The sequence below is a fragment of the Rosa chinensis genome, chromosome 5 (genome assembly GCF_002994745.2).
Source record: "Rosa chinensis cultivar Old Blush chromosome 5, RchiOBHm-V2, whole genome shotgun sequence".
Lineage (NCBI taxonomy): Eukaryota > Viridiplantae > Streptophyta > Magnoliopsida > Rosales > Rosaceae > Rosa > Rosa chinensis.
This window is the reverse complement of record NC_037092.1, coordinates 4549271-4573981: the sequence shown is the minus strand read 5'-3', so window position 1 is coordinate 4573981 and position 24711 is coordinate 4549271. Positions and strand designations below refer to the sequence as shown.

Genomic DNA, 24711 nt, shown 5'->3' with positions numbered 1-24711 from the left:
TAAAAAAGGCATCATGAAGAACCTAAAACACAGATAGCCATAGTCTCATTAATAAAACATTACATAATGCTCTAAAATAAGAGACCATGATGCCAAATATATATGTTAAAGGCAAACCTGATAATCAATATCTGTTTTGCCCATCTTTGGCTGCATATATACATTCTCGTTGCTTTTGCTTCGACTTCTTACTATCTTACTTTTCTGTTAATGTGTATGCCTACAAACAAATATCGAAGTTAGCGTCCTTAAAAAGTTCAACCCTACCAGACAAAGAAAGGAAAAGCACAAAAGAAACCACAATTTACTATATACTAAAGGTTGGTTACTGTTCATAGGCACTGTTCCTAAGCAACTCCTTATGAACAGTATGTTTCTGTTGTTGCCCCTGCCACCTCTCACGACATTTACCGTCTTACCCTCACCTGTACTTTTGTCCTCTTCGCACCGCTTTGACCTCGCACAGAAACTATTTTGGTTGTTTTGGTCAATAGAGTGAGAGAGAGAACCAAGAAAGCAGAAGGGAAGAAGAGATTTCCAATCGCAAACAAATCTCCATGACTCCTTCATTTTTTTCTCTGTTACCCGACACCTGTTTTTCTCTGTTACCCGACACCTGTCTACCGTCTCAAAACTCCCGCGTCTTTCTTCTCGACACCTGGTCTGCTGCTCAGTCTTCGCTACTTCGCTGCACAGAGAGGTGGAGAAAGAGAGAGAGAGAGAGCGAAGAAGGTGGTACTGTTCGTTGGCATCTACGATTCGGATTCTATCTACATGGAGAGAGGCGTCTATCTACAGTAATATTTGCTGAGCCAGATTATCGGGTTTACTGATCGATCAAAGCTGGATAGAGTTTGGGTTCTTCTTGATTCATCGAGAAGGTATTAATTGTTGAACTGATCTAATTGAAAACATTGAAATTATATTCTTTCTTTTGTTTGATTCAAAATTTTGTGGGTGTTTCAGAAAGCAGACAGTTCAGCGAAAGAGCCCGGTTTCAATCCCAGTGGCTGCTCTTGACCTTGATAATGAAGAAACTACAAAAGAAGGTACAAACCACTTTGGGTTTTCTTAATTTCTTCCCTATTTTGAAATTTAAATGCTCAATTTTTTCTTTCATTGTTCTTTTTTACTGAAATGATGGGCAGAGAGTGAGAAAGAGAAGGTAGAGCCTGAAATTGTTGTTGTGAATGAAGAAAAGAAAACATGAGAAGATGAGAAGAAGGGTGAGAGGTCTGGTGCTTCGTGCTCAAGCTTGAATTTTCCTTGCATGGATAAGCTCAGGGATGAGCTTTCGCTTTCTTGAGAGGTATCGACTTATTTTTTTCAAAAAAATTCTTCAAAATTAGTGTAAATCTTGATATGTCATTGATTGATAAAAACCCGCCAACAGTAGAAGAGGAAGGTTCAGGTTTATTCGCTCTCTCGCTCCTCCTCCCTCTCAACTTGACAGTGGTGCAGTCGTGCAGGTTTTTAGCCCATCGAAGAAGTAGTGGATCGGAGATTGAACCCAGAAGAAGAAACCGTTATGGTTTCTGAGATGCTTATCATCTTGGCTACCAGAAAAGTCCACCGTAGAAGCACCCAAAGCTTCAGTTACAGAAAGCCACCCATTACTCTTCCAAAGATCTTTGCTTTCAACTCTTTCCTCAATCGGAGGCCACTTTGCTTGGATCAAGAAGCTTCGACCAGCCAAGAAGGTAACTTTTTTCATCTGGATTGTGGTAAAGTTTTGATCTTTATGTGAAAGCATTCCTCAGTTGTAATTTTTTTGAAAAAGCGCGAATTCGTTGCTAAGCAATTTCAAGAATCCATATTTTTTGTTTGTTTTATTGGGTGTGACTTTGATTTTTTATAGGTTTTCTTATTTGTTTTTATACACTGATGTTATTGTTCAGGAAGACATTTGAGACTTGGATTTATATATGCTCCATTTATTGATTTATATATCATTGAAGGTGAGTGTTCTTGGAACTTCTGGACTGTGCATGTCAGGATCATATGTTGAGTAAACAGGGTAGCCACAGAGTTTCAGATGATTTTACTGTAACTGGAAGATTTCCTGTGTTTCCTAATCATGTTTGTAATTGAAATCAGGTAGACAGAACTCTCCAGAAACCTTGATATTTAGGTTTTGATGGCAGTTAATAGCATCGATCAGGCTCTGAGATAGAGAGGTTAGGCTGAAAACGAGTAGGAGAGGTTTGGTTTCCTAAGCTTATTTGCCAGATTTGAAAATTTATTTGCCGGATTTGAGATTTTCAGTTTTGATTTGATGTCATCGTAGGTTGCTGGGGTGGGAAAGAGAAGAGGAGGGGTTCAAGATTGTGATGGACTTAGAGACGATACACCAGGGCCTTGCCTCTTCCTAATAATCAGGGGATGAAGAAGAGGATGAAGAGCAGCAATATCATTGTTCAGATAGCCAAAAGTTTGAGGAGCAAATTTTGTCTTCTTGGTGTCTCTTTTGGGATACGGACTATGATCCGGCTTTAAATCATAGTCCATTCTCAACCCGATAGGCGAACATTCTCTATAAGGTGATTATTTGATTTCCAGTTTTTGTTTTCTGATTATATTTCATAATCTTTGTTTAAGTTTTGTTGTTTGTTTTCATGTGTAATTGGACAATTCTAGAATTAATGGTCATTGACTAAGATTGCTTTTGCTATTGTCTTGCTATTTGAAAATTTTACATGACAGATTTTGTCTGAGCATTTTATTGTAATTTTGCATCCCTTGGATTTTCAATTAATGCCATAGAGATTGATAAGAAACTTGAGCTTGAGCTCCATTGAGTTGCTTTGTCCATAGAGATTGTCAAAATCTTCTGAACCGTTCTCTACTTTGTTAGTTTGTTTAGATAACCATTTCATCCATATGACTATACGAAAAATATTAAATACTTTTAATAATTGGGGTCTGGATCAATAGAGTCCAAGATTCTTATCATAAATACCTGCTAAGATAGAAGAGAAGCTGTCTAGAAATTTAAAATGTAACCCTGCCTCCTGTCTCTTGCGTCGACACCTGGGTGTTCTCAGTGCTATCGTGTCTTTGCTTCTTTGCTGCAGAGAGGTGGAGAGAGATAGAGAGAGACAGAGAGAGCGAGGAAAGTGGTGATTTCTTGGACAGTTGGGTTGTATTTTGTCGAATCAAAAGAACCTCTCGGTGTAGCGACCTCTACTGCATCTCTTTCTTCGGGAAGCCTCTGTTTGCACCGACCTCCACTGTTACACCCAAATACCCAAATCGTTGATCCCAATCGTGCCACTACTGATTCCTCCGTGTCTTCTACAGCCGTATAAACGACATTGAGAGAGTTAGGTTTGTTGCTTTTCATCTGTGAATTTGAATTTGAATTTGGCTTATTCAGTGGATTGTCCCTCCACAATTTCTCATTCTCTCTGATCTTTTTCCCCGACAGTGAGAAGCAGAAAGAAAGCAGCTGAGAGAAAAAGAGAGAGAGGGTTCGTATCGGTGCAACCCAGCTACAACCGATTGTTACATCAATGTTTTCCTCCATGATCGAGAGATAGAGTCGTCGTTTGGAGGAGTTTTTGATGGTGCAACCCAGGTATTATTGCCAGCTCTTTCTCACTAATTTCTTTTTTGGGGGTTTTATAATTTTTTTTTTTTTTTGGCATCGGACAGAGCTTTGTTGCTTGCGATTTGTGAATTTGGATTTTGATCAAGGTAATTGTGGTCAGATTATCAATGCATTGCTTTTGTTCCTTTTCTCCAGTTGCTTTTGATTAGGGTAATTAGGTGGGCGGGTTCTGGGTTTTTACTTGATGCATGTTATTTTTTTTTTTTTGTGCAGGAATAGATTCGGCAAAGAAGACCTCATTTGGCAAGTGTTCTTGCTTTCTAGACTTTTGTTGAATTTAGCATGAGAGTTGTCAGAGAAATCATGCTCAAGTTTAAATCTTTAGAAATTTTTTGATAATGTTTCTTTTTCTGAGATCTCTAGATTGATAGTTCAAAGCTTCCGTTCTCTTCTGTAAGCCTTTCTGAAATAAATTTTTACCAGATGCTAAGAAATATTTTAGGTTCTCTAAACTTCAAATTTAGTTATGTTGGCCCGGCAAAGGGATTAGATGAGTCTATATTACACTGGCTGAGATAGGTGAAATATAAGCAAGGTATTCTTCACCTTCAACCAAAGAAAGTGAAGGAGGACTTGGTCATGAAAAACATAGATTTGGCTGGTGTTTAGAGCAATGTGATCAATAACCATGACATAAAACTCAAAGAAGAAGAAAGTGCCTTGCTGAAGGCTTGAAGATTCCAGTTTAGACGCTTAGACATGTGAGAGTAAAGCAGCTCCAGTTTTGTCATATCAATTTTTCTGCTTGGTGTTGTAAATATATCATTATCATTAGGTTTTCCATAAGCAAGGTTCTGATTTTTTTTATACTGAACCCTGCAAGTTTGGTTAATCTATTATTGGATTTGAGATTGTAGTAGATCTGATTGAGAGCTTAATACAAATCTAAATTGTTAACTGTGTCAATTTGTTTTTGTTACCTACAACATTTTCTCTTAGTCTACTACAACTAAATTAATCAACCACAAACCCCGCGGCAAAGCGCAGGTAAACTGTTCCTATTTAATGTTAAACTGTGATTGGTTTTGTATGCAGGTTTCATATGCTACTGTTGTAAGAAATTGGTCTGCAAGGTCTGAAGAGAAGGAGAAAGTTTGGGTACAGCAAGAAGGAAACTGGGAAAAGAGATTAAATAGGTAATGAATAGGACATAACTAAAATGTTCCACCTGTTCTTATTTTTCTGTTTTCCTTTTGATAATGTGTGTTGATTATTTCTTCTTCTGGATATGTAGGCATGCAATTGTTTTGAGCAGCAGATGAATGGCAACCAAAAAGATGAAGTGATTTGCGAAGCAAGCGAAAAGATGAAGTGGTCTGCCAGTGATATGGTCGGGTCATTATTTTGTTTCTCTCCTTTTTAATTTTTCATTGTCGTTTATAGTATTTAGATTTGAATATGCATTTGTAGCCAAAATAATGAACATCAGTTGTGTTTGTTTAAAATCTGTACACTGACTGTGATTTGAACCTATTTGTTGCGGTCAAGATTTTGGGTAACATGCTTTAATCCTGTGGCGGAAGAAATCAGAAGGAGTATGTAATCTTCAAGATTACTGTAAGGACAGCTACACTAGAATGAGCCTGAGATTCAATTAGGACATAACTTCAATCTGTGTTTTGACCAATTGAATTTCAGGCTCATTGTTTTGTATTTGTTTTTACAGTATCCTTTGAGATTAGATACCCCTTCTGAATTCTTCGGCTACTGGATTAAAGCATGTTTGCCAAAATCTTCCCTCGCAACTAAGAATTTCAAATTAAGCTCAGTCTGCAATTTTTCATGAAGATAATTGATGTCCCATTTTCCAGTAGTTAGTTTGTATGAAGATTCTGTTATGTACATGTGTATAAATTGGTATATTGATATATGGATTATAGATTGATTATGCTGTCAGTTTCTGGCAAATTGTCAAATTCTCAATAACAAGTATAGATAGTACATATACAAAGTGCAATTCAAGTCATATCAATACAAGCAATGCCACGATGTCTTACCACATTGTTATTTGTTTCTCATGATTTGTGCTTTGTTTGTCGATTTCATTATTATTCCATTTTTAATTTCCAGTTTTAATTGAAAGAAGAAGACAAGTTGGTGAAAAGAACAATCAGAGAATTCGAAAAAATTGGTGCGCAAAGTTTTAGGTACACGAATGTTTTTATGAATTGTAGTTGCTAAACCTATGGGATATTTATATGCTAAAATGTTGGGAATGCTTAATAACTACCATATGTTTTCCAGCAATGGCATCAAGTTTATACTATATACGAAAGTTGAGTTCCACTGTGCCACTGTTCCTAAGGGCTACAGTAGGGAACAGATCCTGAGGGTTGGAAAGACGGTCTTGCCCTTGGTTGAGATGTTTTGCTATGGTTCTGTCGTTGACCTTGAATTGGATAAGGATAAAGGTAGGTTCTTGCTCTTTCTGTTTTTGGAAATAATTTGCACCAGCATCTGTACACCGACATCAGATCTTGCAGACTATCAAGATCAGTTTTAGCCCACGATAAAAAAGTGTTTTTTCTTTTCGGATTTTGTTGTTCGCCCAGTGCAGAGAGAGAGAGAGAGAGAGAGAGAGAGAGAGAGAGAGAGAGAGAGAGGAGAACGGGGAAGAAGGAGAAGAGAGGGACGGAGACATTCCACTGCACGTTTCCTGTTCAAAATCTCAAACTTGCAACTGCTCAGTTTATTCTTTTGAGGTATGATTGGTAAATCTGGATCGGTTTTTTTTTTTTTTGAAATAGATGTTTTGGATGTTGTGCTTGAAATAGATCTTTTCTTTTCAAGTTACAGAAGTCAACTTGAACATGTGCTATATAATTTGATATTTTGAATTGGAAGAGATTTTGAAACTGGTGAGATTGTCTGTGGCTCAAAGATGATACTGCTTCTTAAATTTGCAAAGTTTGAGCGTTTCTCAGTAGTGGATTTGTCAAATTGTGTATATGTGTGTGACTTGATCGATTTGAGTTTCTTAATAGCAGGTTCCTGTATGTATTTTGGTTTGAAATAACATGACTATTCACTTCTGCTTCCTTCTATTGGTTTCAGATAACATGTTTAATCACTTTGGGTTCCTTTTAATTGGTTTGAGATAATGCAGTCAGTCATTTAGCTGGTATTCCTTGAGCTGCAACTTTTGAATTGCCATAAACATTTATTGGAGGAATTGGTTTGGGTTTATTTTGGGGTGTCAATTAATGAAAGCCAATTAACAACCCAGCCTTATGACAAATTTAGATTGACTATTTTTGTATCTTGCATTATTGACTGTACAACTAACTTTAGACAATTTTTTTTTTTGAAATGACTAACTTTAGACAATTAAGTGTTCTGAATTTTGATCAAATACGACTAAATGGATCAAATATATTTAAATTGTTGATATATTTGTTAGTTTATGATCATTACAGAACCCCCAACTTATTGTTTTCTGATCCAATTGCTTATTGACTGTATAGGGTAGTAACATTGATTGAAACAATATTGAGTTATTGACAATGTATAAATATCTTTTCTACCTCAAGCAACACTTCTTCATTTCATTCAAAAAAAAAAAAAACCCGCCGCAATGCGCGGGCAATCTTGCTAGTTATACATATACTAAAGTTGATCGATTTCCTGGTACTGTTACTAAGCCGGTAACAGAGGCGGCTCGAGCTGAGCCGACACTATGAAATGACTGTTTTGCCCTTCGTTTCAGCCCTAGGTATAAAAGGCATCTTTATCCTGCGCCGGAGCTGCTTTCTTTTCTCTTGCGTTCCTCTCTCTCTCTCTCTCTCGCTTTTCTGCTCTCTTGAATCTCAACTCTCTCAAATATTGGTCAAATTTCTTGATCGTGATTCAGCCAGGCCTATCGCTTTCACCTATCAGTTTCGATTGAGGTGGCAACTTTTTGATTAAATCAAAGGGTCGGGTTAAGCACTTAGGTGTCTTTGAGATTTTGAGTTTCAGGTAAATTTTCTATTTGGTTGATTTGTTTTGGGTTTGGGTGCATGTAATTTTCGGTTGTGCATGTGAAGGTGGGTTTGCATTTGGCCTGTGTTTGAGGTGGTTTATGTGGGAATGTTTGGCCTTCAACAGAGTGGAAGGCAACAAATTGTTTCATGCATGTGTTAGTATGTATCTGAGGATTTGATTTTGGTTCATGTTTTTTGCATTGTTGTTATTTCTGTGATATCAAATATGAATTTTTTCTTTTTATGGTTTATGTTTGTTTTCAATTTGTGACTTTATTTATCTACTGTTGGGCTGGTTTTCTGATTTGGTTTGTTGGCTATTTTGCAATTGGTGATTGAAGCTCTGACATTTTTGCACAATTAGGAGGTTTCTTTTTTTTGCTTTGCACGAATAGATAGAGAGAGATCGGAGGCAAGAAGGTTAGTTGCTTTGCACGAAGAGGTTGTTGCTTTGGATTGTTCGACGTATTCGTCGTATTGTTTGTTTAGAATTTGGTGAAAGATGTCATCAGATTGAATCAAGTTTCTGTGATTAATGAATCAATACACACTTCGGTTTGTGTTTTATGTGCTTCCTTTCTGATCAGATTCCTACTTCTGACTGTGTAATCATCTATTGACCATAAAGATCCAATATTCTTTGCGAGTTTTGATGGCTTCATAGGTTTTGTTTCTCCTAATTAGTTTGAGTCATTATCAGTAGATTTATGTATTCAGTTGTGCTAATAGGGGACTTCGATTTATCATAAGCGCTTCAGAAAAATTGTCCTGATATATATATATATATATATATTTTTATATATATTGTGAGTCTATCTTACCTGTGATTATCAATGACCCCAATGTAAGAGATGATCAATAAGTTTCTGAATACCAGAACGCTTCTTTTCTGGGAGTGTTACTCTGTTTTTAGCCAACAATTCTCTTCAGGCTTTGCCAAATTTTGATTTATTTTTATTTGCAATTATCAAAGACAAAAAAGTAAAGTAAATGCAGTTTGTGCATTTATTTCTTATGTGAAAGGTTTCATCTGTCTGATTGCAATCATCAAAGACAAGAAAATATAGAAAACTAAAAGATTTACATTTTGTCAATGTTTGTTTCTAGATGAGTTGTTGACTGGAATTGAGGGTATTCCAATATTGGCTAGCGTGGTTTTGCTTTGTCTTTTGGTGGTTGTTGTTGGAAGTATCTAGAGTTCTAATTTGAGGGGAACTTATTGAGGTATTATTGAATTTCAGTTTGGGAAGGAAGGAGAGAATGTATCTCAATCTATAAGGAGAGAATGGAAATTTTCTGGTGGTGTACAAAGGGCTGTTGGCCACTAATCACTTTGTAAAGGAATGGAAATGAAAGGCCTGGACGAATCAGATGATATACAAGTAGTTTCTAGATTATTTCAATCGGGAACAGTTTATTTCTCTTCACACAAATACTATTCCAATTAATGTAACATACAATATTTTATCAGTTTGATCAAGAATGAAATCATTTTCAGTTATATTTTTCATTATTGTAGATTATTACCAATAAAAAATCCCGTGGCAACGCGCGGGTGCCGTTACTAGTTATATTCTAGCATGTATGCCAAAGTTGCCTAGTTGTTGAATTCACAACCTAGTAGCAGCTTCCAGAAAATTCTTTAAAAAGTGAACCCCATCAGCAAAAATAAAACCATTTTACATTTCAGTACCCTCATAATAACAATTGTTACGTTCATCCAAATAATTGAAGACTTTAACGGAGCAGTTTTTATTTATTTATTTTTTTTATTTTTTTTTATGCCACTTTAACGGATTAGTTGTAGATTTGGGCATAACAAGGAAAGGCCCAAGTACATCTAAGGTATGTGGGGGCATCTATATATAAATAATAAATGTTTAAAATCCCAATAGATGTTGGCAAGAATGACAATGTGGTCAAAAATTTTCTCTCTCTCAGAGGCCCGTGCGGTGGCGGATCCCTCCTTTCAGGCAAAGGTGCAACTCGCTGTGAAAGCCGCAACTTGTGCATCTTTTGCCTACTTCTTTTGTGGGACGGTCCCGTTGATCGTACGCGTCGTCAAAACGGAAAGGGAGATCACCAAGTATGAATTTCTTCTTTATCATTCATTCATTCTAGATCTAAATCTCTTTCCTTTAGAATTTCTGATAATTATCAGTGTTTTTTCAATTTTATCGTTTCTAGCTTACTGCTGAATTGATCTATTATTTTTGTGTAATCACACGCAATCTTTAGTTTTCTCTCTTCAGCGGTGGCCTCTTGTTGTTGTTGTTGTTGTTCTGTATTCATATATTTTGGCTGTTGATGACATTGAAATTGGGTTACTGTTTTACTTAGCTTCCATCAAGATTAATACTGAACAAAAAAGTTTAAGAGAAAATAGCAATGATTAAAGGAAGGGACAACCCTAGGACCAATCGATCTTCAATCCGAGTAGGTTGCTAAGGCTCAAAAAAGAATCCATTTACTATGTTGAAAATTTAATCATGTCAATTGATAAATGAGACACCTTGAGTCTTGGAAACAGTACAAAATAGCTATAATTTTCATATGATGAATGAGAGACACCTTATGCGATGTAACTCTTGCTCTCAATCCTTAGCAACTGTATCAATTCTGTTGATTTTTAAACTGTTGCTCTCTCTCCCTCCCTCCCCCCTTCTTACCATTGTTTCTGGTTTTATTGCAGGTCCGGGCCAGCCTATTATTTGAAATGGAAACTGAGTGAAGAGGAGGAAACTGAGTGAAGAGAAACAGAGGCCTTAAGCATCCAAGTGAATTTTATTTTGCTGCTTATATAACCTTTAATTTAAGGGTGCCCTTAATCTAATGTAATATGTGAGTAAACTGGGGTATTGCCTTCCAGTTCAGAGCGTCATGCTTCTTTTCTTGATTGGGTGACTTACTGTATCCAGGTTCTTTCACATGACCAGTTTGATTTTTTACTCTACCTTATTTGGGTGGTCTGGAAAGAAAGAAATCAGAGAGTGTGGGAGTCTAGGGCCTTTTCTCTACACCACGTCTACTTCCAAGCTTTTTCTAGTTTCTCCTTGTTTGTATCTCTTCAACCATTGAAGGGTTTCAAAGCTCAGCGTGCAGCAGTTGCTTGGGTACCTCCTCCTGCGGGGTGGATCAAAGTGAACCTTGATGGAGCCTTTGATGATAGGGCGAAGAAGGGAGGTGTTGGGATAATTGTTCGTGACCCGGATGGGTCTGTTGTAGGGAGTTCATGCTTTAGTGTTGATGAAGTGTACTCCCCCGACATTGTGGAAGCACTTGCAGGCAGAGCAGCGTGTGCATGGGCATTACTCATTAGAGTTTAATCAATCGCCTGTTATTTTTGAGAGTGACTGTCTCTCTTTGGTCAATTCTATAAACTCAGGTGATGAAGATACATCCCATTTAGGAAGGGTGATTGAGGATATTCAGGCTCAACTTTGTAGCCTACCGGGTTCCTTCTTTCAACATGCTTACTGTGAATCTAATACGGCTGCACATAGAATGGCTAAGCAAGCCATGTTGTCAGGTTTATTTGCTCACTGGCAGGGAGCTATTCCTCCAGATTTGGGAAGTCTTGTTGCTTCCTATTGTAACATTTGAACTCTCTGAGTAATAAAACTTCTTTCGTCCTGCTCTCAAAAAAAATGTAATATGCGAGTAGTTGTAATTGTTCACGTTTGTATGTTAACTGTCTAATGTAATATGCGAGTAGTTGTAATTATTCGCATATGTATGTAACCGTATGTCTTTAATGGTCTTATTTTGAGACTCTAAAGTATCACTATTTATATACAACTGAATCTGAATGTTTAAGCATTAGCCCCATATGGAGGTCCTGCACCTATTTCTTTGCAAAATGTTTTGTGTGAATGGAAGTTCCTGCAAGTCTCACCAGATAAAAAAAAAATCACTATTCATGTCACAAAAGAAAGAAAAAAGAGAGGTAAACTGGAAAAGCAAATAAAATGAGGAGTACAAGAAAAGAACATTCTCATTAAATCAAGTATGGTTGTTGCAAACCAATCTGTAACTGAATCAATAGAGGGGTCTTCTTCATAATAACACCTTTGTTCAATCTGCTAAGTAGCAGTGCTGTTGTTCAACTCTCGATCAAGGTAGAAAAGAGAACAGGAGCACCACACTGCCAATATTATCATTTAAAACATGATAAGTCCAGAGGTATTTCTGCACAATTAATCGATCCATTCCTAGTTGGAAGAGAGCGGGTACAAGTGTTGCTCTGCTACACTGAGAGAAGAGGTCTCTATACACTTTTAAGGGTATCTCCCTCCTGATCCTACCTATTCTTTTACCTATTACTTTGATCTCTTCATTCTATTGCTAACATACTATTGCTTTCACAGGCTGTTGTGCTTGGTCAGGGACTTGAACCTGATGGTTGTATCTGACATTCAAATATATTTGGAAAATCTTATCAATCGTGGGCTTAGACAGAGGTTAATATTAGAGATATAAGGTTTGGAATGGTTTTCCCTCTGTCTTGGGTTTTGGATATTCTGTCGAGAATTTGTTCGAGAGTGTCTTACTTGTGTCTGTGATTTAGTCCAATCTGCTTGCACTGGGATGTCAAAATATTGAAATTAGCATAAGATCTAGAATTACTCTAGTTTTTTATTAGAGTTAAGGAAAATGTTGACAACGTACTGATGTCTCTTGTCATGTCTTTTCTTTAACATTTTGTTTTCCCAATTGAGATGATGATTATGCTACCAATTGCTTCTGACGTTTATGTATTGCATGCTGAGATTATCAAAGGCATCTTATTGTTACTCTTCTGCCAGTCTTCTTCCATGACTTCACAAAAATATTTATCATTTTTCAAACAGGAATCTTCTTCTATCATTGATATGGTACTATTGAAGCAACTCTAAATTTGTCTCAAATGTCACCGTGATTAGTTTCTTTTGATAAAGTTCACAATTACTGTCATTGTTTGATGCACTTTTAAGGAATTTTATTGGTTTTCATTGTAGGAAAATTGCTGCTCATCATTTCAGCTTCAGGTAATAGCAGCCGGAAATGATCCAAATGTTAAGGGCTTTATCATTACCATAAGGCCTGCTTGGGCTGCACACTTGATGTTAATACAAGATGCTCTTATTGGAAGGGATTCTATTTCAAGTGGTTCAACAAGTGATTTGGGTTATCTACAGTTGTGCTTAGAAGTGGTTTTTTCAAAGAACGTTTTCTAGTTTATATTAGATAAAATTCTTAAAACTGCAGCATATGAAGCTGGTTCTTATGCTCTGAATACTGTTTTTTTATTAGTTGCGTACTTGCGTCAAGTGCTTAACCTGTTGCTTCTTCTTCGTATCACCTAAATCCTAACCCCGGTGCTCCAGTTGCAATGTCATAATGTTACCCAAGTAGCCTTACATCTAGTCCCATTGAATAAGTCGGTTTTCTATGCTTGGTTAATTGGCTGTTTGAGGCCTTTTAGGGGAATGCAACTTTTTCTGCTAGTGGATGGTGTCAAATGGATTAATCTACAGTATTGCATTTTCTACATTGTTTTCCTTTTGAATAGAAACAACCCTCTATTGTTTTTCATTGGCATTCCTGTAAGGATTGGTGTAACATGTGCAGAATGATGATGAGGATATAAGCTATATGTACAACGCCTATCTTCACAAGTTGATCACCTGCTTCTTACTCACCAACTTCTTGTTTTTTTCTTTTTGTACCATAAGTGCAGATTATAAATCGAAAACTTCCCCTTGAGATGATGATTATGCTACCAATTGCTTCTGACGTTTTATGTATTGCTGAGATTATCAAAGGCAACTTATTGTTACTCTTCTGCCAATCTTCTTCCATCACTTCACAAAAGTATTTATCAATTTTCAAAAAGGAATCTTCTTCTATCATTGATATGGTAATATGGAAGCAACTCTGAATTTGTCTCAAATGTCACCGTGATTAGTTTCTTTTGATTAAATTCACAATTACTGTCATTGTTTGATGTACTTTTAAGGAACTTTATTGGTTTTCATTGTAGGAACTTAATCGAGAAGAACCAGCTGGCATGGCCTGGGTGGGCCTCATTCTGAACGATATGTTCTCGATTCTAGAGGTGCTCTTGTTGTACGACAAGCTGTGATTTCCAGGGAAAGGCTCATACTTGGACATTGCCTCGTTTTTTCTATTCTGGTTGTGCAGACAAGTAAGCAACATGTTTATGGGTTTGTTATTACAGTATAGCATTGCTTTTTTACAACATTCGAAGAGTTGACTCCACAGATGGGATGTTCCAATTTTATGCTTAATGCTGCCTAATTGATGGCTACAGTGCTAGATCTTGACCTTTTTTAGATTACATATTGCATAGAGGACTTTGGATGCATTTTGATTGAATCGATGTGTGTGTGTGTCTATATATATATTGTGTTAAAGTAGTTTTCTGTTGTATTGGCTATATATAGCTTTTGTTGGAATCATATGTATTATATGCTTGTTTGAACAAAACCAAGGATAATGACGGTACTAAGCAATGACTTTCCCATGCTGTCTTTTGTTGAGACAGTTCATGTTAATATCCTTTTGTTATAGACTTATATCTTGTTTGCAGGTCCAAAGAATGTAAAGGATAAATTTCTCGTTTATAAATATAGTGCTTCTGAACTTAGTGGGACTAATGACACCATAAAATGGCAGGGATGTTCCATCCTTTATGTTGAATGATTTACTTCTGCTTCTCTTCTCGCAAACACGACTTTATGTGTATCCATTTATCAAGTAGTATGTTTTTGTCTATTTGTGTTTGCTATTCATATATTTCACGTTTTTTGCAGATTACATTCAGTCTTCTTTTTTCTTTCGTGATCGCTTTCGTACCAGACAGTAGACACTCAGAGTGCAGCACCTGATAAAGCATCTGTCCTGTCCCGGGTGCCTCCATTCGACATAAATTTCATGAAATTGTTAAAAAAAAAAAAAAAAAGATTGTAGTTTTTCCTTCTTGTTGTTTATGAATTTTGTGTTTGGAAATTGCTGCTCATCATTTGAGCTTCAGGTAATGGCAGCCGGAAATGATCCAAATCTTGAGGGCTTTGTCATTACCATAAGGCCGGCTTGGGATGTACACTTGATGTTAATAGAAGATGCTCTTACTGGAAGGGATTCTATTTCAAGTGGTTCGTCGAGTGATTTGGGTTATCTACAGTTGTGCTTGGAAGTGTTTTTTTTTTTTTTTTTTCAGAAAACGTCTTCCAGTTTATATTAGATAGAGTTCTTAAAAACTGCAGCATATGAGGTTGGTTCTTATGCTCTGAATTCTGTTTTTTTAATAGTTGCGTCAAATGCTTAACACGTTGCTTCGTCTTCGTGTCACCTAAATCCTAACCCCGGTGCTCCAGTTGCAATGTCATAATGTTAGTATGTTACCCAAGTAGCCTTACATCTAGTCCCATTGAATAAGTCGGTTTTCTATGATTGGTTAATTGGCTGTTTGAGGCCTTTGAATGGGGTTAATCTACAGTATTGCATTTCCTACATTGTTTTCCTTTTGAATAGAAACAACCCTGTATTGTTTTTCATTGGCATTCCTGTAAGGATGGTGTAACATGTGCAGAATGATGAAGAGGATATAAGCTATAAGTACGACGCCTATCTTCAGAAGTTGATCACCTATTCACCTGCTTCTTACTCACCCACTTGCCATAGACAAGGTCAGTCGATATTTTTCATTCAGTATAAAGTCAATCTAGTATGTATTAATTTGTTCTACCTGTGTATTTGGATTATTTTGTTCTACCCCCTCCTTTCCAAAATTTAGTTTTCTGTTTCAACTCCTTTCAGGTCAAAGAATCAAAGAATTAAAGGAGAGGGCTATGAGCGTGCTTAGTCCATACTGCCTGGTTGGGTCACATGAGCTTTCGCATGATAGTAACCAAACTGCACAAGCCTCTGAAAGTGGTCCATTTGTCTCTCTTTTGGAGTTTGTGAGTGAATTTATCGGGTAAGTTTGAACTAAAAATTAAATACCTGAGGGCTGAGGAACTGTCTAGTTTTGTATAGTTTAGTTCAAGTTAATAGTTTATATGCTCTTTTATTTTTTTATTTTTTACCATCCATGGCTCTGCTTTTGCTTATCCGTTGGACCTCATATTTACTTTCAAGAGCAGTTGTCTGGCAATGACGTCTTGTGGACATTTGTGAACTTTGCTGGAGAGGACGATACAAATTTTCAAACTCTTGTGGCTCTCTTGAATATACTGAGTACCTTGGTGTGTGAAGACGTACATGTTTGAGCTGGTTAATACTTTTAAGCATGCTTTGTCACGAAATAGTTTGATGTCCATGATCGTACTTTCATTTCAGGCTTCTAGTCAAGAAGGTGCTGCAATGGTTTTGGAGTTACTTCAGGGCAAAGTGTTTCGTTCTGTTGGGTGGAGCGCCTTGTTTAATAGCTTGTCAATTTATACAGAGAAATTTTAAACAGTCCCTTGCTGGTGCCATGTTACTGGAACTCCCAGAGGGTGATGCTTATTTGAATGTCCTTCAAAAGGTTTGTGTGCAAAAGCTTTTCTGATTAGGTGAAAATCAGCAGCAGACAAAGTCCATGACTTGTTTCAAACTTGTCTCTCTGGTCATGTTTAGTTTACTTCTACCTGTAGCCTACCAACATGAACCTGCCATTGTTAGGTTGATACCTTTTAGCACTCTTCGCAGAGGATACAATGATACATCACTATCTTCTCATTGTTTTTAACTTTTTATGTTGAAAGGAATAACTTGTTTTTATGTCTGCAGGTTGTGGATAATGGAAATCCCCTTGAACGAAATATTTGGAAGGATATAGTTTTCCTGATACCGTTTGTGCTTAGCTGTTAGATATTTTGAGCATTAAGCTTTGCCAATTTTGTAAGGTCAGAAGAAGAACGACTTCATGAACTTTCCCCGGCAAAAGTAATGAGCTAATGTCAGTTAGAAGCCATATGTTCTATGTCTATCACCATTTAAATCACACACTCTCTGGAGTAGTAAAATTATATGCTTTTTTATTTTTTATTTTTTTGATCATGAAGCATCTGTTTTCTAATTGATTCGTTGATTATATAGGAGGTATATCATGATGGTGGAAATGTGCCGGGGAATAGAGATCAGTTAATAACCATGTTACTTCCACTAGTGGAACATGTGCTGAATGTCTTCCAAAGCCATTTTCAGTATAGGTATGTAGGTATGGATCTTATATATCTTCTTCGATTCCCCCCTTTCCCTGGCTTATTTTTTCAATAGAAGGGTTGCTGGTGGCAGTATATGTTGAGCCTTGTAAGAGATTGTATCATTGTCAGACCAAAAAAGAAAAAAGAGATCATATTTATGTAGATATTCCCATATGGAATTCAGTTCCGACCTCTAATTATTTGTGATTAGGAAAGGCTGCTGACTGCTGGTACTAATGATTCATGACTATTTGATTTCATCTTGTCCTTGAAGTATTGTTGGTATTGATTGGCAACTTTCTTTGGTTAATCTTACTTTTTCTTTGCAGCTCTTTGGCATCTGATCCCCCTCGTTTTTTGAAGACAATTACAAATGGTGCCAACTGTGGCCCGGTACAAGACATATCTTTGTAATCTAAATGACTTTAGAAAGACTCTGAGTTACTTAGTGAGGTCTACTAAATATTATCTTTGTAATTTATTTACTAATGGATATTTCGCCTAGTTTTAGTCTTTTATACTATCTTCTTGGGAGAATTTGTTCTTGATGATATATTATAAATACCATTTTGAAATCTTCCAACTGCCTGTTAGGAGTTTCCAACTTTTTCTGAAAAATAAGATACCGTTGGCCGTTGAATCTGAAACTTTCAGCAGTATGACGAGTCAATTGGATGGTGCAGTGGGTCTCAGTTCTCAAATCAAACCTGTATCAGAAGATAGTGATAGAGAGGCCTGTAAGCAAAAACATTCTGCAGTCAAGAGTGTAGAAGAGAAATTTGAAGCAGTATTATCACTGAAGAGGCCCTCTGATCAGGAAACCAGTAAGTTATGGTTCCTTTATAAAGTCATCTATTTAGAAACCAAACTTAAATATCTTAATCTGTTCTTGCTTATCAAAGCCTTTAGCTGACAATTCGCCCATTGCCTACTTGAGCTATACTCATTTTAAAAATCTAGATTGAACAATATATTATGCAACTGGCCTCAGGAAGTTTGTTTTGCTATCGGAGCCTTTATTCTCCTAAGGTCCTTAGTATTGCTTTCTCCGTAAATTTCCCCAATTTTATGTGTGAAGTCCAGTTACTATTTCATTCATTCTTTTTTAGTTTTTTATTCTTTATTTTTTGAGTTTTTAACATTTCTATTGTGAGTAGTGACTTGTTTTGTTAATGTTTCAGGATATAGATCCCTCAATAACAGCAAGGAAGTGAGCCCCGTTAAAGTTGTCAATGGAGGTTTGTTAATGCTTACCTTACTTCTGGTTGTATATAACATAGTAGTGGATGCAACTTGATTTCTTAAGATTCCACTTTTGGCAGTTGCCGTTGTACCAGGAAGGACTCGCACCCTGGTTGAGAGATTTGAAAGGAGAGAGAGATTTAGTAGCAATGACGATCAAGCAACTGGCGTATTTGGTCCTGTGATACCTGAATGGCTGAATATCAAGCAACCAGCATATCTCGTACTGTGATACCTGAAGATCAAGCAAGTAGCATATCTAGTCCTGTGATGCCTGATGATCAAGCAACTAGCATATGTAGTCCTGTGATACATGAAATGGATAAAGCATTCACCATGCAGGTATCTTCTATTCCTAAACATCGCTTTTCTAAACTGCAACTGTCCATGGTAGTGGCATCGAGAACATTTGAAGTTTCAGTTTCTAATTAATATAGAAGAAGCACCCAATACAAACTTTAGCTGAAAACGAACACTTAGTCAGATCATGAATTAATGAAGTTTGTTTATTTTTATCTTTTTGAAACATAATAAAGTTTGTATATTAAATACTATCGTATATGGTATCGAATATATGAAGTTAGTATACTAGCTTAGACCTTTAGAGAAATGCAGAAGAATAAGAACCTTAATATTAATTGTCATGTGCTTATCGCTACTGTATCAATCTGGAACTTGATCTGTATTTCTTGTTTGGTTAGCGAGAAGAAGAACCTCAAATTTCTGGGAGGCACATGTCATCTGCAAACAATGATCCTGCTGAAGATCTGATGCAAACTCATGATGCATTCCTAAGTACTCTTCAATCCAGCCTGACAAAACTGCAGGTACATATATCTTTTGGTGCATGTTCATGTACGTCATTTATGAGTAATGACACAACCTGTTACTAAACTTTTCTGAAATACGGGTTTTGTTGAGACTGCAACCTAATAACGATAACTTTACCACATAAGCTTGTAAAGTGTTGGAAGCCGGTATTTTGTTTTCAGATTTGCTCCAATCTAGTATTCTATACTAATGCGTACTATTAATGGCATGTGAATTGCTTCATTTATTGTGATGATTTTACACTAGAATAATGTATAGGTGCAATGTCATAGTATTGCATATCTTTCTGTGATGAGTCATATTTGAATTATTTGAATATTTCTCTGAAGCTGCCCCCTTTGTGCAAATTGCTGGTGGTGAGACGTTTTTGGGAACAAAATGATATTAAAGGTGTTATCAGTGCTATCAGAAAGCTGCCAGATCATTCGGTGGGTATTTATTGGATAATTTTGTTTGTTAATTGTACTGATTCCGGTCGTCTTAAAGGTCTGGTGTTTTTCTCTCCATATTTGGTTTTCTAATAATGATCTGATCATGGTGCAGGTACATGCAGATGTGATTACTGTTCTCCTGGAGAAAATGGATATTCTGACATTAGATCTCTTTTCGTGTTTGCTGCCTGTGCTTCTGGGCTTGCTAGAAAAATTGAGAGGTAACTATTTAATGGATGAGATACTCTGAGGTAGGAATTTTTGGGGGAAGTGGTAAAAATCTGACACATGAGAATTGCAACTATGTATGGTTAATAGTGAGTACTGACAGAGGAACGAAATTACTCTGCTAACTGTTTCCAATAATTAAGGACGACTCCATTTTAATATGGAGTCAGATTGTAGCTTCCTAACATTTTTAGATGATATGATTATAGGGAGATTACCTTTGAAAGAAACTAATACTAACATGAGGCCGTTAGGAGTTTTAGTCTTTTATACTATTTCTTGGGGAATTTGTTCTCGATGATATATTATACATACCATTTTGAAATCTTCCTGACCAATAAGAGTCATGCAGTTTAATACTTGAATTGAATCATGTGCATGTTGATATGGTCTTCATGATAAAAGGTCTATGTCAAATTCCCATGATGGTATTTTTGGTGGTGGATTGTGTTTCTTACAGAAATTTATAATTTTGCAAATGTAAATGTGTCATTGGAGATGCTGTTGAATGAATGTCTTGTAAGTCGTGAATGAATGTCTCACCGTAAAACAAGTTGTGATTCAATATTTAATTTGATTACAGGCTGGAGTGCTGCAACCAATGCTCTGTGCACCTGCAAAAGATCCAGAAAATTCTCCCAGTCTTTGTAAGGTTAGATCCTGACACCAATGATGTGATGGTAGACTTCTATAATAATAGTTCTATAAAATTTTGTGAGTGATTTTGGCTTTCCAACTTGCACTCCGGATGTAACTACTTCCAAACTGGAGTGCAGGTGGTAAAATTTGTTGAAAAGTGGAGTGCCAAAATTACTCCGCAGCTTCTTCTAAAGGTATCCTCAATCCACCAGCCTTAAGGATGTCCATGTGGATGGATGTTCACTTATGAGCCCATGTGAGTATAATGGCAAGCAAAATCCTGCCCTTGTATGAGAATTTATTCAGCAGAACTAAGTTCCAAACACAATTCTCCACATGCACACAACCCATTTTGGAGGTGGAATGACCCTTTTGTCTAATGAAATCATGCATTTGTAAAAGTGACCAAATCATACCCCTTCTTTTCTGCTGAATGAATGATATGTAGTAGAATTTCCCATTAAATTTCTGATATTGTGATCTTATTCTGTGCAGGTGTAAGTTTTGGAGGTGGAATGACCTTAAGGAAATATTTGTTGCTATTCCTTTTCAATTAGATGGTACAGATAGTAGCTATTCGTTTATTGAACATATCGGGTCATCTCTGCATACTGATATCACTTTCATTTGGACATAATTTCTTATCTAGTTGAAAATATAGTGATCGACGCTCAGAAAGTCTATCCTGTTATTTTGTTTGTAGGAAGGGGGGCGTGCTGGCAAGATGTGCTCTAGAATTGAATCTAATTCTTCAAGAGTCATAACAGATACTGTCTGTCAGAACTGCAAAAAGGTGGCTTCACTGATATAATGTGTAACAGGATTGCATACACATTCATCCCAAGTTACAGTTCCTATCACAATTGTCTCAATGCTCTCTACCTCCTCTAGTCATACGCCAAGTCACTTAATATTGATAGACTAGAGCTCAGGAATTTTGTGAGGCAAAGATTAAAGCAATATCAGTCTTGCCTGAGGAGCTTGAAGACGGTAGTCATCCCTTCCTAGAGTCATCTTCGGCATTACTTAATATTGGTATACTAGAGCTCAAGAATTTTGTGAGGACAGTCTTGCCTGAGGACAGGAGAAGTGATCCCTGCAGTATTAGCGTTCAGGCATTGCGCAAATTCTCCTGATTTTGATGGTCTGCTGAGGGAGATTGCTGTTTGTGTCTTAATTACCGTGTATCTAATTCTCATATATGTATGTACATTGCAATGTAGATCCTTCAATGATATAAATATAAAAATTAAAAATATATGTTCCTTCAAAGCTTAGCGATTCAGGGACATGAGTTTCCTTGTGGCATTTAGCTAACTGCATTGCCTTTAGGATGCAGTTAGCTTCACAGAGGAGAAAGCAATACTTAGGATACTCTATAATGAAACAAATTAATTACAATTAAACAACACTGGCATTAATAAAGGAAGTGAGTGTTTGAATCCAGGTGCCCTACACCATCCCTTGCTTCTGTTGCTTCAATCATTTAACTTGCCATAATTTTTCAGTGAAATTAAGCTTTCAGTATAGCTGAAGATGCTGCAGTGCATATCTCTCCTCCAAAAATCAAGACTAAAGATGCTTGGCCAAAAATCAGGACTAAAATGCTTAGCTCCGGTGTGGGGAGTTCTACTCTTTTCATCGAAGGATGTCTTAGGTCCAAAAAGTAACATTCCTTGGGTGATGCAAAACATATGCCATGCTCCCATTCAGCACAAGTCTCTCTAAAACAAGCACGTTGTATGAGCATTTTCTTCTTTATTTTGTGATGTAGCTCCCATTTTTTCTCATCATAACTTTTCAACTCCCAGAACGCCTAGGCTCGACCCCGGAAAAGGAAAACCCCATGTGCGGCCAGCCGCCTCCTCAGCACAGTCCTAAACCCCCCTAAAAACCTTACTCGCACAGGGACCTGCATTGTCTTGGTAGTGCTGGTGGTGATGGTTCTGTGAATCGCCATCTTCGCTGCCTCTCTCCGGCCAACCGAAGAAATTGAAATTCTAGGCATCGGGTATTGGAGTTTCTTTTTTCTTTGAAATGTTGTGCGGCTGTGTGTGGGGTTTTAGGAATGAGTTTTTTTTTTTTTTTTTTTCCGTCAATTTTAGGAACGAGGTTATATGTAGGAAAAATTATCACTTGGTCACTCAAGTATAACTCAATTTACACTTTAATCACTCTACTTTTAAAACTATCAATTTAGTCACTCAAGTTTCGATTTATTTTTCACTTCAGTGATTACCGTTAAATACTCCATTAGGCACCGTCAAAACTAATTAAAATTGATTTTTAAAAAAAAAAAAATACACCGTTAAAATTCGCTACTGTTATTGACGAATGTAGAAGGATCAAGCTTAGTGTCACTTTAATAAAAGTAAAAGAATTTATGAGAAAACAAGGAAAAGTTAAGAACTGTTTTTTTTGCCAAAATATCTTAAACGAAAAAATTAAAAAAAACTTGGTACTCAATTTAACCAAAATACCCTCAAAATATGAGTTATTTACAAAAACTTAACAGTGAAGTTGACGGCAGTGACCAAAATGATAGGCTGTGGTTAAGTTGAGTGACTAAAGTGCGATTTTTAAAAATATAGTGTTCAAAGTGTCAACAAAGTCATAATTGGATGACTAAAAATATATATTCCATATATATTCACTAAGCTTTTCTCAGTTGTTTCATTACTGTTTCACATGTTTGTCCAAGCTTCATAGAATTTCTTTGTGGCTTACTTGGTAGTTGAGAACAAAATAAAACAACCACCAAAGAATGGCAAAACTAAATCTTTGTAGTTGAGAACAAAATATAACAACCACCAAATTTAGTAGAAAAGAGAAAGTATACAAGATAATAGATTACGACGACAACAATATCATCAATAGTGATATTTTGAGTCTTAAAATAAACCCACATGTTACATTACATTAACAGTCCTTAAATTAAAGTCTATGTAAGCTCAGCTGCAGCAAAATACAATTCCCTCTCTGGACCTGCAATGATCCAAATGCCAAACACTGATTCATAACAATAATTGACGATGACAACAATCTCAAAATAAGGCCATAAAAGGCAACAATCCACACATTACATTACATTGTTAATCCTTAAACTAAAGTCATTGTAAGCTCAGCAAAATATAATTCCCTTCACAACCTATCACTTCTTCCCCTTCTTGCCCATCCAGCCAAACCATCCTTCAGATGCCTTCTCAGCCGTGACGGCGGAAAATAAGAGGGCTGAGAAGGAGGGGGATGAGAAAGAGGGGGCTGAGAAGGCATCTGAAGGATGGTTTGGCTGGATGGGCAAGAAGTGATAGGTTGTGAAGGGAATTATATTTTGCTGAGCTTAGCCCTCACGGCTCGCTCCTCAGCTCTCAAGGCCCGCTCCTCCTCCCTCACGGTTTGCTCCTCCGCCATCTTGGCCAGCATCGTCTCGTGGTCGAGTCGAACTACATCAACGAGCACTGCTCTAGCCTAAATCAAAGTAGCATACAACGAGACTCACATGCCGGTTACTCCTAGAAAGCCTATGCCCAACCCCGGAGAACGAGGAAAACGCAAAGCCCATGTGCGGCGAGGCGCCTCCTCGATAACGGCCAGCGCAGTGCTTCCAGCTGCCGCTGTAGAGTAAACTCGTGGCATACTCTTGGTAGTGCAGGTGGTGATGTGAACCATCCTTCAGCCAAGCAAAGAAAATGAAATCTGAGGCATCGTTTCTTTTGAAATGTTGCGGCTGTGTGTGGTGTTTTAGGGAGGTTATATGTACACACACTTGGTCCCTCAAGTATCACTTTAAACACTCTACTACTTTAAAAATTAAAAATGTTAATTTAATCACTTAAGTTTAAGTTTGTTTTTCACTTCTATCGTTAAATATTTCATTACGCACCGCCAATACTAACTAAAATTGAAAAATATTTAAAAAGAGAAAGGAAAAAATACACCTTTAAAATTCGCTGTTTTTATCGACGAATGTAAAAGGATCGAGCTAATAAAAGTAAAAGAATTTATGAGTAAACAAAGAAAAGTTCATGACTCTTTTTTTTTTGGCCAAAATATCTTAAAAGAAAAAAAAAATTGGTACTCAATTTAACCAAAATGCCCTAAAAATATGAGTTATTTACAAAAACTTAACAGTGAACTGGTGAAGTTGACGGCAGTGACCAAAATGATAGGCTGTGGTTAAGTTGAGTGACTAAAGTGCAATTTTTAAAAATATAGTGATCAAAGTGTCAACAAAGTCATAATTGGATGACTAAAATGATATTTTTTTTGTTATATATATATATATATATATTCTATATATGTTCACTAAGCTTTTCTTAGTTGTTTCATTACTGTTTCACATGTTGTCCAAGCTTCATAGAATTTCTTTGTGGCTTATTAATAGTGGAATGGCAAAACTGGATCTTGGTAGTTGAGAACAAAATATAACAACCACCAAGGAATGACAAAACTGAATCTTGGTAGTTGAGAACAAAATATAACAACCGCCAAATTTAGTAGAAAAGAGAAAGTATACAAGACAATAGATTACGACGACAACGATATCATCAATAATGATATTTTGAGTCTCAAAATAA

General features: G+C 36.7%; 1 protein-coding gene across 8 annotated transcripts; it reads left to right on the top strand.

Annotated features, from left to right (window-relative positions):
- Window positions 1-705: 705 nt before the first annotated feature.
- Window positions 706-21419, top strand: LOC112165138 (katanin p80 WD40 repeat-containing subunit B1 homolog KTN80.1-like). Of its 8 annotated transcripts, XR_005799549.1 has the most exons (23): window positions 6898-7567; window positions 8814-9417; window positions 9514-9658; window positions 10265-11855; window positions 11940-12052; window positions 12570-12599; window positions 13292-13471; window positions 13595-13759; window positions 14388-15263; window positions 15394-15553; window positions 15720-15821; window positions 15916-16102; window positions 16348-16463; window positions 16657-16769; window positions 17093-17156; window positions 17447-17587; window positions 17945-18001; window positions 18086-18347; window positions 18707-18832; window positions 19166-19264; window positions 19380-19488; window positions 20079-20147; window positions 20838-21392. XR_005799549.1 is itself a non-coding variant. In XM_040506092.1 (10 exons), the coding sequence occupies exons 5-9, from the start codon at window positions 18198-18200 to the stop codon at window positions 20144-20146; spliced, it is 552 nt and encodes a 183-aa protein (XP_040362026.1). In that variant the 5' UTR covers window positions 16539-16769; window positions 17093-17156; window positions 17447-17587; window positions 17945-18001; window positions 18086-18197; the 3' UTR covers window position 20147; window positions 20838-21392. The 8 variants fall into 8 exon arrangements, 2 of the variants coding, with proteins under 2 accessions (XP_040362026.1, XP_040362027.1); XR_005799551.1 differs by lacking the exon at window positions 8814-9417 and having other exon boundaries at window positions 6899-7567; XR_005799552.1 differs by lacking the exons at window positions 6898-7567; window positions 8814-9417; window positions 9514-9658; ... (2 more) ...; window positions 12570-12599; window positions 13292-13471 and adding an exon at window positions 12425-12446 and having other exon boundaries at window positions 20838-21419.
- The last annotated feature ends 3292 nt before the right edge of the window (window positions 21420-24711 follow it).